This window comes from Mesoplodon bidens (assembly GCF_964165515.1).
Source record: "Mesoplodon bidens genome assembly, chromosome: 2".
Classification (NCBI taxonomy): Eukaryota; Metazoa; Chordata; class Mammalia; order Artiodactyla; family Ziphiidae; genus Mesoplodon; species Mesoplodon bidens.
Window position 1 is genome coordinate 9030939 of NC_138177.1, and position 17274 is coordinate 9048212.

Genomic DNA, 17274 nt, shown 5'->3' on the forward strand with positions numbered 1-17274 from the left:
TTCATGGTCGGTGCCACTTTCCCCAATCCACCACCTCCTTTCCATCATTTATTCCTTGAAGGGCTTACTTAGATCCCGTGTTCTGGTCCAATAATCATCACCTTGCGAGCACCTTCAACTCCCTGGCCTGCTTCTACTTCCATCAAAAGTTAAAAATCTAACTATTTGCTTTCTCTACACCTGCAGGTAAATGCTGCTGGAGGAGGTGGGGGGGAATATATATATATCTCTCTCTCTCACCTTACAGGTTTGCCTAGTTTCACTTAAATTTATGACTGAAACCCCAAAAGGATACATCACTGCCCAAATCCTACTATATTTGCAGTTCCCAAATAATTTCTTCTTTCTCCTCAAATTCCTACATCAACTTGCTCTAAACTCAATTTATTTTATTTCATCATCAGTAACTCTTATTCTTCCTTTTTGTACTCAGTGGTGCATTATGGAATAAAAATACATAACTAAGAATACAAATTCTTTAAAATCAAAAACACCATAAACATTAGCGATGCCCAACTGTGCTAAAATAACTGAATGAGCACGAACAAGCTCATTTGATCTCCCCCAACCATCAACACTCACTTGACAAACCTTCACATTATTCCATTTTAAAGAGAAACATGTTCATATTATTTAACAAATTTAAAAAGGAAACTCAACGCCATTACCACATTTACATCTTTAGCACTGTGAACTGCAGGATGGCAGCTCTTCTGTGAGTATACATTACCATATTTTATCACAGTGAATGTTGTACGACCCAGTGTGTTTCCATTTGGATTTTTTTGTAGCAAATGAAGCACAGCCCAGTAACATATCCAAATGTGATAAACAGAATCTCTCAGATGCCTTCTGGTTCATATGGCCTCAGCCCTACTGACATCAGTTACGTGATATAAATCAACATTCTATAGATGAGGGTGAATTATAAACTATTAATAATTCTATGCCAAAGGATCTACAAATAATGAGACAGACTCAACAACACAGCCTTCTCCAGAGCTATTTTTAATGTCTTTTATGGTCATTTAAGAAAATTGAGAGGAAAAGTCTTCTAACCCACCATAAATGCTGATCATTATACAATCAAATATAATAGGAAAAGTGTTTTAGAAAATGAGGGAAAAAAAGCTTATTTGGCAATGTGCTGTTATTTATATACTAGTACCTTTAAGCCCTAAAAAAAGTTCAACATTTACAACTCAGGCTATATCTACTTTAGTTATGTGATAGCTCACCCAAGAGCAGATGATCAAAGGGACAGAGAGCAGAAGAAAATACATATTTAGTGGGCACTTATGAACTGGATGGAAATTAGGTTCGAATATGGCCCATTAAACTTCATTAAAGAAATTTTGCTGCAGAAGATTCACACATTATTACTGGCACCACCAATATGCTGCTGCTGCTAATGATTTGATTATGTGGGAGTACAGTTTGTTTTAAACTATTAAATGTTAAAATCAGGATGCACAAACTGTAAAGATAATGTAATTTACCAGGATACACTCTTAATTCCATGACAAGGATATAGGAAATGTGACCATAACCAAGCTGTAAGTTCAGCCGAGCACACAGCTCATCTTTACGAAGAACGACGAGTCTCTGTATTATTTAACTCATTAACAGAAAAGGTGACTATAAATGTACTTAACTCAGTCGTTTTCAAAGTGAAAACTTATATATTGTATTTATTTCCGAAACAGAGGAATACTATGCCTGGAAAATCTGATGAATCATTTTATGTAAAGACTTTCATCATCCACATCCGACCCCACAGTACAGTTTCTGTCTTCTTGGCTGAATGTGCTTTTTCTGGTGGGGCATGGGGGCGGGGGGAGGGTACTATTAAAGTACCACAAAATGTTTTGTTCACAATTAAACTGGAGACTTAAAACTCCACTGATGTTAAATCAGAATGAGTACAACACTTTATCAGGTTACACCGTCCAAATTTAAACTCTACTCAAGAACCACTTTGCTTGAGAAGTAATAAAATTGGTGGCTAGACAAGCACTTCTAGTGCCTACACCATGTACATGAATCGCATTACATATTAAAGCACTTTAATCAAACTTGGAGGTTAAGTAGCTTTTAGTAAATTTAAAGTGGATAGAAATGGAATTCAATGGCAAACAAAATTCTCAGAGAGATAGGTCATTTACTTAAATTTGACATAGTATCACCCCACTTTTTGAATTTTGGCAATAAAACTGGTTTTATTTCATTAGCTTTACTCATTTAAATGGCACGCATTTATAACTCCCAAGATACTCGTATAAACACTACCTAAAATAATACATAAAAAATCAAACAGATCAATAACCTGAAAGTGTCATTACCTATTATGCATTTACTAAATATAATTCTTTATACATCTATTATACATTTTTAATTTTTCCTTAGTTATTATTCCAACATATTAATATAGAAACCATGCTGGGGTCAATATATATCCAAATGTGGCAATGAGTTGGCCAGAACATATAGGACATGGCATTTCAAAATTTCTAATGCAATTCTTACGTCAAATTCAGTCATTTCTCCCCTTTTTATTTCTAAAGTTAATATACCATGGTTAATCAGTTGAATATCAAATCCAAGTGAATCATAAAAGTTCAGTCACATAATATTAAGGCTAATGTGATTAAATTTATTTTTCATGTTTCCTTCAATTTTGACCAGCTTTTGTAATGGCTGCATTTGTAATATTATAAAATAAACTGTTGGTCTCCAAAAATTTTATAAACGAATTAGTTTGACAACTAAGACTCATATAATAGTTATCTGACAAAGTGGCACTTTATTCCTGGCCACATATGTATACCTTATCATCACTGTTCCTACTGTTAACACCAATAAAATGAAATTGTTATGTAGTAAGAAATATGGCAACTAAATACCCGCTCCCCACCCTCCAAAAAAGAACAATGTCATCACTTTAATTTTATTAGGAGTCACAAAATTTTTTATTTAGGAAAAATATTTCCTTCAATGTTTATTAGATAATGAATCTTATTTAAATGAATAATTTACTTTTACTTTTCTGTGTAGACCAATTAAAAAGTATGCCTCTTTCCTTTCATAAGCAAATTCTATTTGTCTAATTCTGCATGGCAGATAAGAAATTAATACTTTATTTCCTTCTACCTTAAAAATTAATTATGAATTTTCCTCATTATGAATTAGTTATTTCTGTATGGACTGTTGTCACGCTGCTGTTAAAAAAAAAGTTAGTAAAGGATATGGACACAGGGGAAACAAACCATAAACTATAATACTAGTTTATAAGGAAATATATTAAACATTGTTTAAATATTAAACAGCAAAATATTCGTATATTAAATAAATAAGACTTGAATTTGTCTTGTGGAACTATAGGCCAATACCACCAATAATGGGGATGGTCTAGTGCAAAAGGTGGCCACAAAAGAAAAAAAAAAACAAAAACAAAAAAAGGAGGAGACGACACAACATTTAATACTGGCATTGTTTTCGTAACAAATTGAGCCAGTGATTTTCGATCCTTTCTCAACATAAAATACCTGAAGAACAACTTTTTAAAAATACTGATGAACAGGTCTCATCCCATACAAATTAAATCAGAAACAGGATTCAGGCAACGGAATTTTTTAAAGGCCCCCACATGATTCTAATGTACAGTCAGGGTTGAGAGCTGCTGACTGAAACCCACAAGCTTCTTACTATTGCCTGACTCAGAAAAGGTGTCCTATGAATGGAGAAAAGGCGCTTTCTTTTACTGGTGAGACAAGACAAGGGTGTCTCCAGTTACTTATGGGTAAGTCAAACTTACTAATGCATACTTCCTTTCCATTAAAATATCTGCATAGGCCTCTTCATTCCCTACAGGGAATTACAATTACAATTCTGTATTTTTAAACTCCAAGACCAAGTAGAGTCAAAGTACTTTTTTGTAATAGATCAGTTACACTGAGAATCCATCACTCATTCGTGCACATAAATATGTACTGAATGCCTACTGTGTGCAAGGCACTGTGACAGGTGCCGCTACAGGACCTGGAGCCACGAGAGGATGAAGAGTGATGGGCTGGAAGCTTTTTTCCTTAGAATTAATGGCTATAAAATGAATTACATGGACCTAAATAAGGGAATGAAGGTCAAAAAAAAAAAAAAGACAAAGACAAAAAGTACATACCAAGGGTTTGATTTTCAAATACATGAAACAGCATATTTGTACTTTTCTAAATGTTATTTCCAGAGCCTCTGAATACACGTAAGGCAAATTCAAGATAGAAAAATAAACCCTGTTTAAAGCAGATGTTCCCAATTTTAACCACACTCTATAAATTTCATACATAAGTATAAATACTAAAAATCTTTATAGAAAGGTAGTTCATGTCCACTTGTAGTAGTCTTAACAAGTAATCTTACATTAAAATATTACAGATTCTAGTCCTTGACTATTTCACCACGGAGAAAGTTTATACAACACAATTTATTTTGAAAACAGATTTATATGCTGAGAAATTCTAATGTGAACAAATTTGAGTTTTCTTTTCAAGAAGAGTGGATGCAGAGAAGGGAAGAAACGGGTGGGGGGCAGAGTCTGTTCAAACCTTATAAATATCGTAAAATCTAATAATTTAAAACGCTGACTGCTTTCTTCCTCAAGAACCTAGTGAATTCCATATGAATAAATACTTTTTCTGTTCATTATTGGCATGGACTTTTTTGGTTACTTAAAAAATAAATATTAAGTGCTTCTCATTTTTACGACAGCATTAAATTTCAAAATGAGGCTAGGTAATGTCAGCTTAACGTAAGAAGGAGCTAAATGTATACATAAAATATGTTAACCTATGAGAGATTCCTGGGGTGGGAAATGACATAAGATGAATGATCAGCAACAATTCTAGTGGTAAAAACTCTTTAGGGGAGTAAAGGTTCCAAGCTGCTTTTAAGTAATAAAAAATGGATCAAGACTCAAGAAAAATGCTCATTCATTGTACCTTGGATGCAACACTGTCTAAAGTACAGAAGTAGTAAAATATTTTACTAAGTTAAAATATAGGTTTTATATTTTATACGATATTGAATACGCACATAAAAATACCAGTGTTTTTATCTTGTTTCTGTTCAGACACTTAATTAAGCAAATATGTTCTTTGGTGTCTGGGAGAGTTTATCAATATTTAAAGATAATGGAAGATAAGAACATGCCTAGAAACAGAAGACTCAAAATCCTATACCATACAAAGAATCAAAGGTGGACTTATTAGAAAAGACAGAGTTACACTGCACTAGGACTAATACATTTCTTTCCCCAAAATCATACTCTGGCTCCCAAAATAAAAAGTACTATAGCCTATAAGGTTTTTAATCTGTGTTTTGAGATTTTTCAAGTGGAAAGATATCACAGATAGAAATATATCATTCTAAGTTTTAAAATTACCATAGTCAGTGAGAAGAATGTACATTCATTAAATGATTCATTGTAAGTAAAGAAGTCTTGAAAAGCCGAACAGTTCAACCAAAGGTGATGAATTGTTCTTGATTTTTCATTATTCCTTTTTAAATAAAGAGAAAGTACAGATATAGTACACATACAGGCTGACATTTTGATTCATTCAAAATAGTCACATCCCTTTGCTTGGTTTTGGAAGTTCCAGAGACTAAAATTAATACCATTCATAACACAGTATTTTCAATAAAAGGAATTTTCAATAAAAGGAATTATAGAGCAATGAAAAATCAGAAGATGGCTTAGAGAGCCTTATAACCTCTACATATACACACTTTTGTAACCTGTATTTATTTTCTAAAGAAACAAATTTTAAGTAATGCTACTTTAACCAATGGAGAAAAAAATTCTATCAAAATATACAATTTCCATTACAGACTAGAAGGCTAATATTAAAAAAATAGTTGTAAGCCAAAAAGTTTGCTTATATGACAGGCATCATCCCTCTGAAGCATAAATCATCAAATAAGGTTTTATAAAAGATCGATCTGTGACCTTCTTCATTTGTAAGTTCTTGATAGATTCATAAAGCTTCAGTCCCAGTCTCTAGATCACGGTGTATCCATGCTTCTTAATCCAGATTTCCAGAAAAGCGGGAAAACAAGTAATTCAGAATCTCAAGTGGGATTTGTGCTTTACCATGTACCTGAAAAATAATATTATAATACGTTCTAATGATTATAAGAATTCTAGAATTTTTAGAATATTACATGTAAAAATAAGTTGACATTTTTTAAAACTTAAAATCAACACTGGAATAGGATGTTTTGCTTTCTAAAAAACGGATACTGTAACCTGTGGGAATATAAGGATTTCTGAAGTAAGCCAGAAAAAAACATTCCTCTTAATAATTTCTATAATCTAAGAGCTTCTGGCTAGAATAATAAATGATTCTCTTTAATATATTATCAATTATAACCACTGGGTTAACTGAATCACCTAGGACTTTGAGGAAACCCATAATATTTGGTGAGAGACCAAGAAAGTTACAGATTTGACAGAGCACATGAGATGAGAACCACAGATTCAGTGGTATTGTGATCACATGCTATTGTTATATTTCCAATTATAAAACTGATATGATTGCAAAGGTCTTTAAGAACTCAATTTATACTAGTAATTAAGATATATTCAAAAACTGAACTCCTTTCTGAGCAGGCAGCTACCCATAACTCAAGTCCAGAGTCAGAGACCTTTTGGTGCTGGAAAAAAATGAAGGGATCACTTACTTAGTCCAAATTCTCTGGACAGACAGAAAACAAGGTTCAGAAAAGTCACACGGTTCATTAGAGCCGAATCACAAAATCAAGACTAAAATCTAGGTCTTCTGACTCAGATTTAGTGCTCTTTCTACCAAGTTATAAGCCCTTTCTCCCTTTGTTCAAGTCAGTATAACCAAGATATTGGTTAATTGTCTATTTTAGATCAACAACAAATTAGGCAATGTTTTAAAGGGGCTTTGGGGGATACGGTTCACAACTTTAAGGAACTTAAAATCCAATAAGGAGGCAGGAAAATTACTAAAATAAGGCAGAAGTTAAGTGCATTTTAGGATCAGGATTACCTATCCAGGGTTTCCCAGAATCGTAAGAAAACTGGTCTATCCAGATGACGTTTGTGATAGCTGAGTTCTAATACTGTTACATCCCATTTCTGAACGTTTGGATCCAGACGAACTTCATCATATTTGAGATGGAAGGCTTTAACTACAGGGGGGAGAAATAATACTCTTTATTCAAACTGCAACCAAAATTATAAAAATATTTTATAAAAGAATAAAAATACCCAAACACAGACATTAATCAAAAAAAACTTAAAAAAAAAAAAGTCAACCTTTTTTTCCACCAACCAAAGCTGTATTATAACCAAAGTGATCTTTGAAATAGAGGCTGAGCACTGTAGTATCTCCCAAAACATTCAATTCAACAAAAATTTACTGAGGCTTATACATGCCAGCCACTGGGGACTGAAATAAAAAATGAGGTAAGGGTTTCCCTGGTGGCGCAGTGGTTGAGAGTCCGCCTGCCGATGCAGGGGACACGGGTTCGTGCCCCGGTCCGGGAGGATCCCACATGCCGCGGAGCGGCTGAGCCCGTGAGCCATGGCGGCTGAGCCTGTGCGTCCGGAGCCTGTGCTCCGCAACGGGAGAGGCCCGCGTACTGCAAAAAAAAAAAAAAAAGGTAAAATAAAACGCATATGATCCAGTGAAGGATAAGAAGAAGGACTACTCACATACAGTATGATAAAGGTAGTAGAATATCATAGAAACACAAGACAATAGTACCTTACCCACACATCAAGGGATTCAGAAAAGGCTTAGATAGGCAGGGTGGAGTACGAATTAGGCAAAACACAGAAAAGTGATCCAGTTAACAAAAAGAATACGCTCAAAGAGAAAAAGGTTTAGTCTAGGAACTAAAGAAATTTAACAAAATTGCATCATGCAAAGTAAGGTAGGGGAAAAAAAAATAACATAGGGGGGCTTCCCTGGTGGCGCAGTGGTTAAGAATCCGCCTGCCAGTGCAGGGGACACGGGTTCGAGCTCTAGTCTGGAAAGATCCCGCATGCCGCGGAGCAACTAAGCCTGTGCGCCACAACTACTGAGCCTGCGCTCCAGAGCCTGCATGCCTACACCTGGTGCTCCACAACAAAAGAAGCCACCACAGTAAGAAGCCCGTGCACCGCAACGAAGAGCAGCCCCTGCTCGCCACAACAAGAGAAAACCCACGTGCAGCAATGAAGACTCCATGCAGCCAAAAATAAATAAAATAAGTAAATAAATTTTAAAAAAATAATAATATTTTTTAAAAGCTATATCCAGTTACAAGCTCAAATCTCTCATAATTTTGAAAAGATTTTATTTGGAAATTTTATACAATTCAATATTTAAAATCTTTTCTAAACCTTTGTATTTTCTTACTGTGCAATATGAAGAAAATATAATTTTTTTTACCAAGTATCCTCAGTTTACTCCTATGCTATATAGAGATTATCATTTTCTTTGTGGGTTATGGGGAAAAGGTGAGGAGCTAGAAGAGTCAAGAGTTAAACGCAAGGAGACCAGCTAAAAGCTAAGAGATAACATTATTTCTAAACTTCTGGCTTAGGCAAATTACTAAAAAAAAATTGACTGAGGCAAAGAACAGCTTGGGGATGACAGAGGGTATAAGACAATAGATTCCGCTTGGAACAGGTTGAGTCCTGATACACCGATGGGACTTCACAAGGAATCACCTGGTTATCAGTGAGATAGGCAGACCCAGAATATCAAGCCAGAGACATAACTTTTAGAAACAGAGGATACAGGTGGTAACTGAAAGCTATCAGATCTCCTTGAGAGAGTATGTGTAATTAAAGGAGAAGAGAAGCGGGAAGACAAATATGTCACTGAAAGCCGGAGGAAGAGTAGCTAGTGTCTGAGAAAATGCAACAAGCCCTCAGGAAAGAACACTTAAAAAGGAGGAAATGGATCGAGAGTAAAATTCTGATAAGGAGATCAAAAGTATCCAATATTTGGGTCACTGGTGAGTCTGGCGGGGACAGTTTAGTGGGCAAGCAAGAGAGCACAACTACAGTAGCCTGAGAATCAAACAGAAAGTGAGTGAGTAGAGACAATTCTTTCAAAGGCTTGGCTGTAAAAGGAAAGGAGAGCGAGCTAGAAGAAAAGGTGAGGTAAGAGGAAAGGGTTCTGTTTCCTTTTAACATGTAAGGGGCAAGAGTACTTTCATTGTAAATGCTGCTAAGTAAAGAAGAAAGGTTGAAGAGAAAGAATACATCTTGGAAGAAAATGATTATTCTTAACTTTTTTAAAAATCTCTAAGTTCTTATCTAAATTTCTGAAGACTAACAATCTGAACAAAACAACAATGAATTTAGAAAGCATTTATATCTTGAAGACATTCTAATCATTTTTCATTACAGTACTATTCAACAAGGCAAGCAAGGAGGTAAAACACAACAAAATTAGTGTTCACTGACATTTTGCTTTCATTAAAACTCCCATTCTCTCTACATCTTTGACTTCCATTTATCAAACCTGTGCATTACTCAGGTTTCTGAAATAACATAAAAAGCTACCATCATATTAGAATTCATTTTTAAAACTGAATGAAGGCAGGAGAATAAGCAATTAAAAGCTTTCAAGCCTGGGCAGTTTCCAGCCTGGAAGAATGGTGGTACCACTAACAAAAACTAAAATTGCTTTATTAAAAAAAAAAAAAAAAAAAAAAAGCTGGGTTTCACAGTAGCATAACCTACATTCATAATAACTAAAGTTGTTATTTCTAACAAACATACCTGTTTCATGAGGATGCTTTTTAAAAAGTAATTTTACTAATGTTACTAACTTAAATGGGTACTCAAATTAAATGATAATCAGAACATCCCTACCAATAAAAAGACAAGCTTAGGGCTTCCCTGGTGGCGCAGTGGTTGAGAGTCCACCTGCGGATGCAGGGGACACGAGTTCGTGCCCCGGTCTGGGAAGATCCCACATGCCGCGGAGCGGCTGGGTCCGTGAGCCATGGCCGCTGAGCCTGCGCGTCCGGAGCCTGTGCTCCGCAACGGGGGAGGCCACAACAGTGAGAGGCCCGCGTACCACACACACACACAAAAAAGACAAGCTTAAATTCATCTACTTTTGGTATATCAATACATACCAAAATATGGTCAATAAAAGACATAAGACACATGAACTCTATCAATTTAACAGGTATCTACTGAATGCTTCCCAATGCCATGCTCTCTTCTGTGCTGATGATACAAGAGTGAACGAGGCAGATAAGGCTGCTCCCATCCTGGAACTGGCATTCTAGCCAGGGAAGACTTACAGTACAGATATGAAAATAAGATAACGTCAAGCAACAGTGAGTGTCACCACTGCAGTAACTGGGAGGAAGTAACGGCTACTTCCAGGGTGGTCAGAGAAGGGCTTCCTAAAGGACAGAGTACTTACTTGGCTGAGACCTAAATGAACAGAAAAAGGCCAGTCGTGCAGCAACCACTCCAGATAGTGGAAGTAGCAGGCGAAAGTCAACCCATTTAAAAACTGGCTAACAAAGTGAATAGAAGTGTAGGGACATGCAACAATATTAATGGTTTATTAATGTTGAGGGATAGGCAATAATTCACTGTTAGATATAAGTACACAGAAAATATTAATGTTCCAAAAAGGCTTTAAAATATTTCACAGGTGCTTAAAAATTAAAATTCGTGGTACTTAACAGGAATCCTGTGGTATACACATCACTTGTGCAGAGCCATGCGGGAGGAGGGAGGGAGGGAGGGAGGGAGGGAGGGAGGGAGGGAGGGAGGGAAGGAAGGAAGGAAGGAAAGAAAGAAAGAAAGCAAAAGCATTTCTATATTAGATAAGCAGTAAAAATAAAGAGACTCTTACTTTTAGCAAATATGTCGACTGGTGATCCATCAGGCAAAAGCCACGGCCAACCTTTGAACTGCCATGCAGGACCTTGCACAAAAACTGCTACAACCCGGTCCCTATAAATAGAACAGAGGGAAGGGAAGAGTGGAGGCTGAGTATCTCAAATACTCTTGGTTACTATAATCCTTACGGAAAAAGTCTCAGCATTATTCCTGCAATAGTCTCCTGTCAATACTTCTGTGAGGCAAACACATTACTGCATTACCGTAACTTTTCATTAGAATGTTACCCTTAGAGTACACAATGATTGCTACATTTCCCATGCCTTGTTTTTTACACCTAAGTCATTTAAACATAACTACATGCACAGTCCTGTACGTGATCCTTTTAGCCTTTTATCTCTGCCCCTTCTATTAATTAAAGGGCCCATTTTGCTTATGCAACAGGGAACAGTAGTATATCTGTTAACTGAAAAAGTTAGTTTTAAAAGAAAATCATTTAAAATTCAAACGCATCTTAAAATATTTCACTTTAATTAAAAATGTTATAAATTATAATAATTTGCTAACCATTTTATAAAGCTCAAAGGCCTTATTTTGAGTTCTTCTGATTATCCGGAAAATGATCTGAGTACAGAAATCACTTAAACTTTTAAACGTTTTCAATTGTTTTACAACTGTTTCACTCACCCTAAATTCTCTAAGTTTTTTCGAAAGCAACTTGTTTTTCCCAAAGCAACTTGTTTTTCCCAGCCATTCAACTTCATTTTCCTAAAAAGCACAAATCTCTTTCTAGGCCCTCATATTTCATTAGCTTCTGGAAAATTTAATTAAACTGAGAAATTATAATAAGTACAAAAGCTGCAAACAGTTTAAAAGCCTACAACTAAAGAGGTGGGAACAAAATCATAACATCAACAATAATAACTAACACTCATTAGATTTACTACGAGCATTTACTATGTGCCAGTGCTGGTCTAAGCAGTTTACTTATGTTAACACATTTAACCTTCAAAACAACCCTGTGAGGTAAACTATTATTACCCTTATTTTACAAGCATACTAGAGAACAGTCCACTAGCCAGAAGAGAGAAGGAGGGAGGGGAGGAGTGTGGAGAAGAGAGCAGAGTGGGAGAGAGGGAGGGAAATCAATGATTGATCTTGTGCACTGGTTATGCTATTATCCTGTATGGGGGCTAAGAAATCACATGAATAGCCAACTCAGTGTTACAATGGAAACAGTTTTGACCTTACAACTCCCTGAAAGGGTCCTGGGAATGCTCAGAGGTCCACAGACCACACTTTGATAATCACTGCATTAGACGGAGACTCTGTACATCCAACAGAATATTAAGCCGAAGTTACCTCCTATTCAAGTTAAAGACTTACAGCAGTGATCAAAGTTACTATGAAAAACCACAGCTTAAAATCCTTAACCTGCTCAAAATCTCTAAGGCTAAAATTAAATCTTAAATAAAAAATTTCCTCCTTCATGGGATATATGCTCCATACTGCCTAAACCATCTTTGGTAATGGAGCACACTATTAAATGGCCTCTTAATTTTATGATGTAACTTGCACCATACAATAGTTGAAGGTCCAAGGTACCTGCCAAAGTAAAGAGGATTTGCTAGACAGAGGTCCCCTAGATCCTAGTGTGTCTCACAGGGTTAGCAGGGAGCAGGATAATAAAAATACTATTCCCTGGGGCTTCACTGGTGGCACAGTGGTTGAGAGTCCGCCTGCTGATGCAGGGGACATGGGTTTGTGCCCCGGTCTGGGAAGATCCCACATGCCACGGAGCGGCTGGGCCCGTGAGCCATGGCTGCTGAGCCTGCACGTCAGAAGTCTGTTCTCTGCAAAGGGAGAGGCCACAACAGTGAGAGGCCCGTGTACCGCAAAAAACAAACAAACAAACAAAAAAACACTATTCCCAGTGAACTCCTGAGAGGACAATTAACAGAGAACAGAAAAAAGGTAAGGAAAACGTTATCCCTAGGTTATGACACTAATGGCTAGGACCTCATATATAACTCAAAGTATTTCTGTTAGGTACTAAAGGAGAATTCTAATACAAGCACCCTTGATTCTTTAGTAAATTTTTAACATACTAATATTCTCAATGGCTTTACTTCCTAACATCTGAAGACTAACGAGTACTTCAAAGGTAAATTTCAGCTAATGCATCAATGTGTTACACTCTCTATATCAGGGAGATGCACACTTAGACTGTGTATTTTTACTCTGGCTTAGATAATAATTTAAGGTAATTCATGTATCTGAATTTGTACACACTTTATATTACAAAGATTGGGTTGGCCAAAAAGTTTGTTTGGGTTTTCCGTAACGTCTTACAGAAAAACCCGAACGAACTTTTTGGCGAAACCAATAGCTTAATATTTTATTAAAGGACATTTTAATGCAATAAAACAGCTGAACTGGGGTGATGTTACTATTTTTGTTAAATTATTTCTTTACAATAAAAGTAACAATGCTTTTACTTATCACTTCTTACCAAAATATGTGAATTCTCCAAATCAAAAATCTAAAACATAGGCCCTCTAAAACAACATTAGTCTATTTGAAAATTTTGTTCTAAAAGCTGATCCAGAATAAATGGACAAGTGGAAAGAATTTTTACTCTCCAAGTTTTCCAGAAGTTTGTGTTTCTTCTTATAAGTAAAATAAAGTTTAGACATTCAAAATATATTACTTAGGTACTACTAGAATGTTAACATTACTGATGACCAAATTAGACATTAACACAGGTTTCAAGGATAGGTTCTATCTAGAACTCATGATAAAATCTGATACTCGTTCATTACACAAAAAATTAATGACTATGTGAAAAATACAGATTAATTTACCAGTCTTGAGGCATTAGTTTAAGGGGCTGGTCTACTACTCTGTAAGGAACTGTGACACTAATTGCAGTGCCCCCTGGTTGCATCTGGTCTTTTCTTCTCTGTATTAGAGTTTCATTTTCTCGTTGGCAGCCTTGTTTCTTCTTTTCATCTGATGGGACAAACCTTTCAAAAAAACAGAAATGATTCCACAGGAATGGTTAAAAAGAAAAGAAATCGTATTTTGAAATGATTTTTTAAATAATGATAGTTTTAAACCAAATACATTATTTTTTGAAATAAACCCACTCTGCATGTACAGATCATAATGCTTGAAGAGTATGGGTCTTTACTTCCCATGCCAAGTAGAACTCAAGCTCGCTTAGGCCAGAAGTCAGTATGTGTGTGTGTCAGTCTCACACACAGACACCCAATTTACATTCCTTCATCTAGCATTTAGTATTCCTCAAGATTATATAAACAACCACGCTAATCCTTGATTTCTCAAATGCTAGTAAGAGGGAAACTTTACTATAAATCAAAGGTCACTTGAAATGGAGCTGACGTGGCTAGCTAGGTGACTCAGTCTACCCAGGAGCGTCAGCAAACACCCCTTTCCACATTGTAACCACCACTCCCATAAGGATACAGAACATGTACAACAGACCAGAAGTTTCCTCCTGTACCTTTCAGTAAATCCCCATCCTCCTCCACCAACAGGCAACCATACAATTCTGCTTTCTATCACCACAGACAAGTTTTGCCTGTCCTACAAATTCATATATGCAAAATTGTAGAGGATTGTACTCTTCTTTGCCCAGCTTCTTTCATTCAATTTAATGTTTCTGATATTCATCCATGCTGAGGGGTATACTGGTAGTGAGCTACCAATGAATTCTTTTTTACTGCTGAATAAAATTCTATTGTATGAATATGCCACAATTTGTTTATACGTTCTCCTGTGGTACATTTGGGTGGTTCCAAAATTGCGGTTATTACAAATAAAACTACTATAAATACTCTGGTATAAGTCTTTTTGTGGACGTATGTTTTCATTTCTCTTATATAAATACCTGTGAGTGGAACTGTTGGATCATTGGGTATGTTTAACTTTAAAAGAAACTCTCAGAAAGTTTTCCAAAGTGGGATAAAGTATGAAGAACATTCTAAAGGCATCTCTGAGCTAGCTAGCAAGAAGTAAAGAACTCTTGGGCCAAAGACTGAGTAAAGTAGGGAACTCAAAGAGGTTAGGATAACACTGCAGACTTCTTTCCATCCACGGAAGGCAATGGCAAACTAATTAAACTTAAGCTTTGTCTTTTATTGACACTATATTTCACTAGACTCCTGGAAGAGGAATCAAAGCCCATATTCTGCTCAAGGTAGAGAATCTAACAGAAGTTCCTTCTTTCATAAAGCTAGGACTCTGGGGGTTAAGTTCAGTATAATATAAATAATGTAAACTAAAAATAAACCCACTGCCCACCCGTTTTCCTGCCCCCCATGCCCACCCTAGCCCTAACCAACACCCTGACAAGTGCAAGAATAATCAAATCTCGGAATTGCAAATTGGACCTCACTTGGATTTAAAGCAAGAATTAACAACCCTGACCACAGTGACTGGTTCAGAAATAAATGTGTTATACAAGCCAGGCAAATAAGACTTAATCCTGGGATTTTTGGTAACCTGGAGTTTCTGATGGTCATCTTTGCCCCTGAAGCGGGAGAACCTGCTTAAGAGACAGAGAGACTAACTCCTGATCACTTCATTTAGCACTGAGTCCAGCTGTGTCAGAAGCTAGGACTAGTTATACTGAGATAATAAATTATTTTTTGATAAGGCTACTTTGAGTTGGTTTTTAATACTTACAACAAAAAGTGCTCTAATGAATACAACCAGAAATGATGCACAACTGATTGGATGGATATTTGTGATTTGGAGAAATATTTTGATATCCACTGACTCATCCAATATTTGCAATTTATTTATTCCACTTTGCATTCTATGAGGGTGAAGGAGTATGGGTGATATGATTCAAGTCATTACTGTTTAAATAAGAACAGTTCTAGTAAAATAATTTTCTTAGTATAAAATGCAAATGAGTTGATATACCGAGGTTAAGTTCCAGATTTTAAGTTTATGTTATTTTGAAAAACAGAACAATTTTATGGATATTTCACAGATTAAAAATACAGTTTTTGGGAATTCCCTGGTGGTCCAGTGGTGGTTAAGACTTCACCTTCCAATGCAGGGGTTGCAGGTTTGAGCCCTGGTTGGAGAGCTAAGATCCCACATGCCTCAGGGCCAAAAAACCAAACATAAAACAGAAGCAATACTGTAACAAATTCAATAGACTTTAAAAATGGTCCACATCAAAAAAAAAAAAACCTTAAAAAAAATAATATATATAGTTCCTTTCTCCTAAATAAAAGAAGTTGAAATTGGGGTGGGGGGGGAGAATTAACAATAATTTCTGGATGTTAAACCTCAAACTGAGAATTTAACTTAAAGCAATGTTAGATTGGCTCTGCTCCCAGGTGCTTAGCAGACACAAACGCAAATCTTTCTGTAACTCAAAGAATTTCCACAAGAAAAAAATTCCAAGGAAAATGAACAGAAATGACTAAATGAAAACCATTAAATGAATAGTAAAAAGAAAAAAAACTAAACACACAAGGAAATGAGGTATAATGAACAATCATCAAAAGAAAATGATTAGTAAGGACTTCCAGTGATGCAGCTATCAAAGACCAAACCTGTAAAACAAGCCTACAAATACGTACGGGGAAAAAGAAATTATTTTAAGAAGAGAGAGAGAGACCAAAGATTTGAAAAAGAACGAAACAGGACCACTAAAGTAGAAAAAATAAGATATCTGAATTTTAAAATGGAATGACTAGACTGGGGGACGGCCAAAGAAACATACTACAAGTTATACCTACAGAAATGATCCAGAATGCAGGTGACAGCAACAGACAGAAAGTAGAACTGTTTACGAGACATGGATGAATGTGATGGTGCAATGAGAAAGTCTAAAGTAGGTGTCATTTAGATCCCAGAAAGAAGAAAGACATCAGGGGAGATGAAAGGAGAACACACAGGTAGTATCTAAAGAGATAAGAGCCCAGACTTCCCAAACTGATGAAACACACAAATCCATAGATTCAATGCTGAATCCCAAGGTGGGATATATAAGAAATCGACCCCTAGGTACAGCAGATAAACAAATTTAAAATGATCTTTAAAATAACAAGGTAAAGCAGATTTCCTTCAAAGGACTGATTACCGTAGCTGACCTCTCGTCATCAACAAAGGAAGCTAGAAGGTAGTGCAGTAATACCTTCAATGTAATAAGGAAAAAGTTAACTCCTCTGTGGTTTTCCAGAGTGGCTGGATCGTTCTGCACTGCACGTGGCAGCAGGGAACCTGAGCTACCTACCTACGGTCCAGTGTAAGTAACCCTCCAGTAACCCTTCTGCTTGCTCCTCCCCAGGCCTCAAGTGGCTCCCTCACGTGCCTGTGCTGAACAGTAGTTGACCAATGCAAGG

At 36.2% G+C, this 17274-nt stretch overlaps 1 protein-coding gene across 1 annotated transcript in view; it reads right to left on the reverse strand.

Annotated features, from left to right (window-relative positions):
• Window positions 1-767: 767 nt before the first annotated feature.
• CDC73 (cell division cycle 73) overlaps window positions 768-17274 on the reverse strand; it is a 92506-nt gene continuing 75999 nt past the window's right edge. The window contains exons 14-17 of the mRNA XM_081226452.1: window positions 13750-13911; window positions 10899-10999; window positions 7068-7209; window positions 768-6149 (exon numbers count right to left, since the gene is read on the reverse strand). Of these exons, the coding sequence (XP_081082578.1) occupies window positions 6113-6149; window positions 7068-7209; window positions 10899-10999; window positions 13750-13911 (442 nt within the window). The 3' untranslated portion in view covers window positions 768-6112. The remainder of the gene's footprint in view (window positions 6150-7067; window positions 7210-10898; window positions 11000-13749; window positions 13912-17274) is intronic.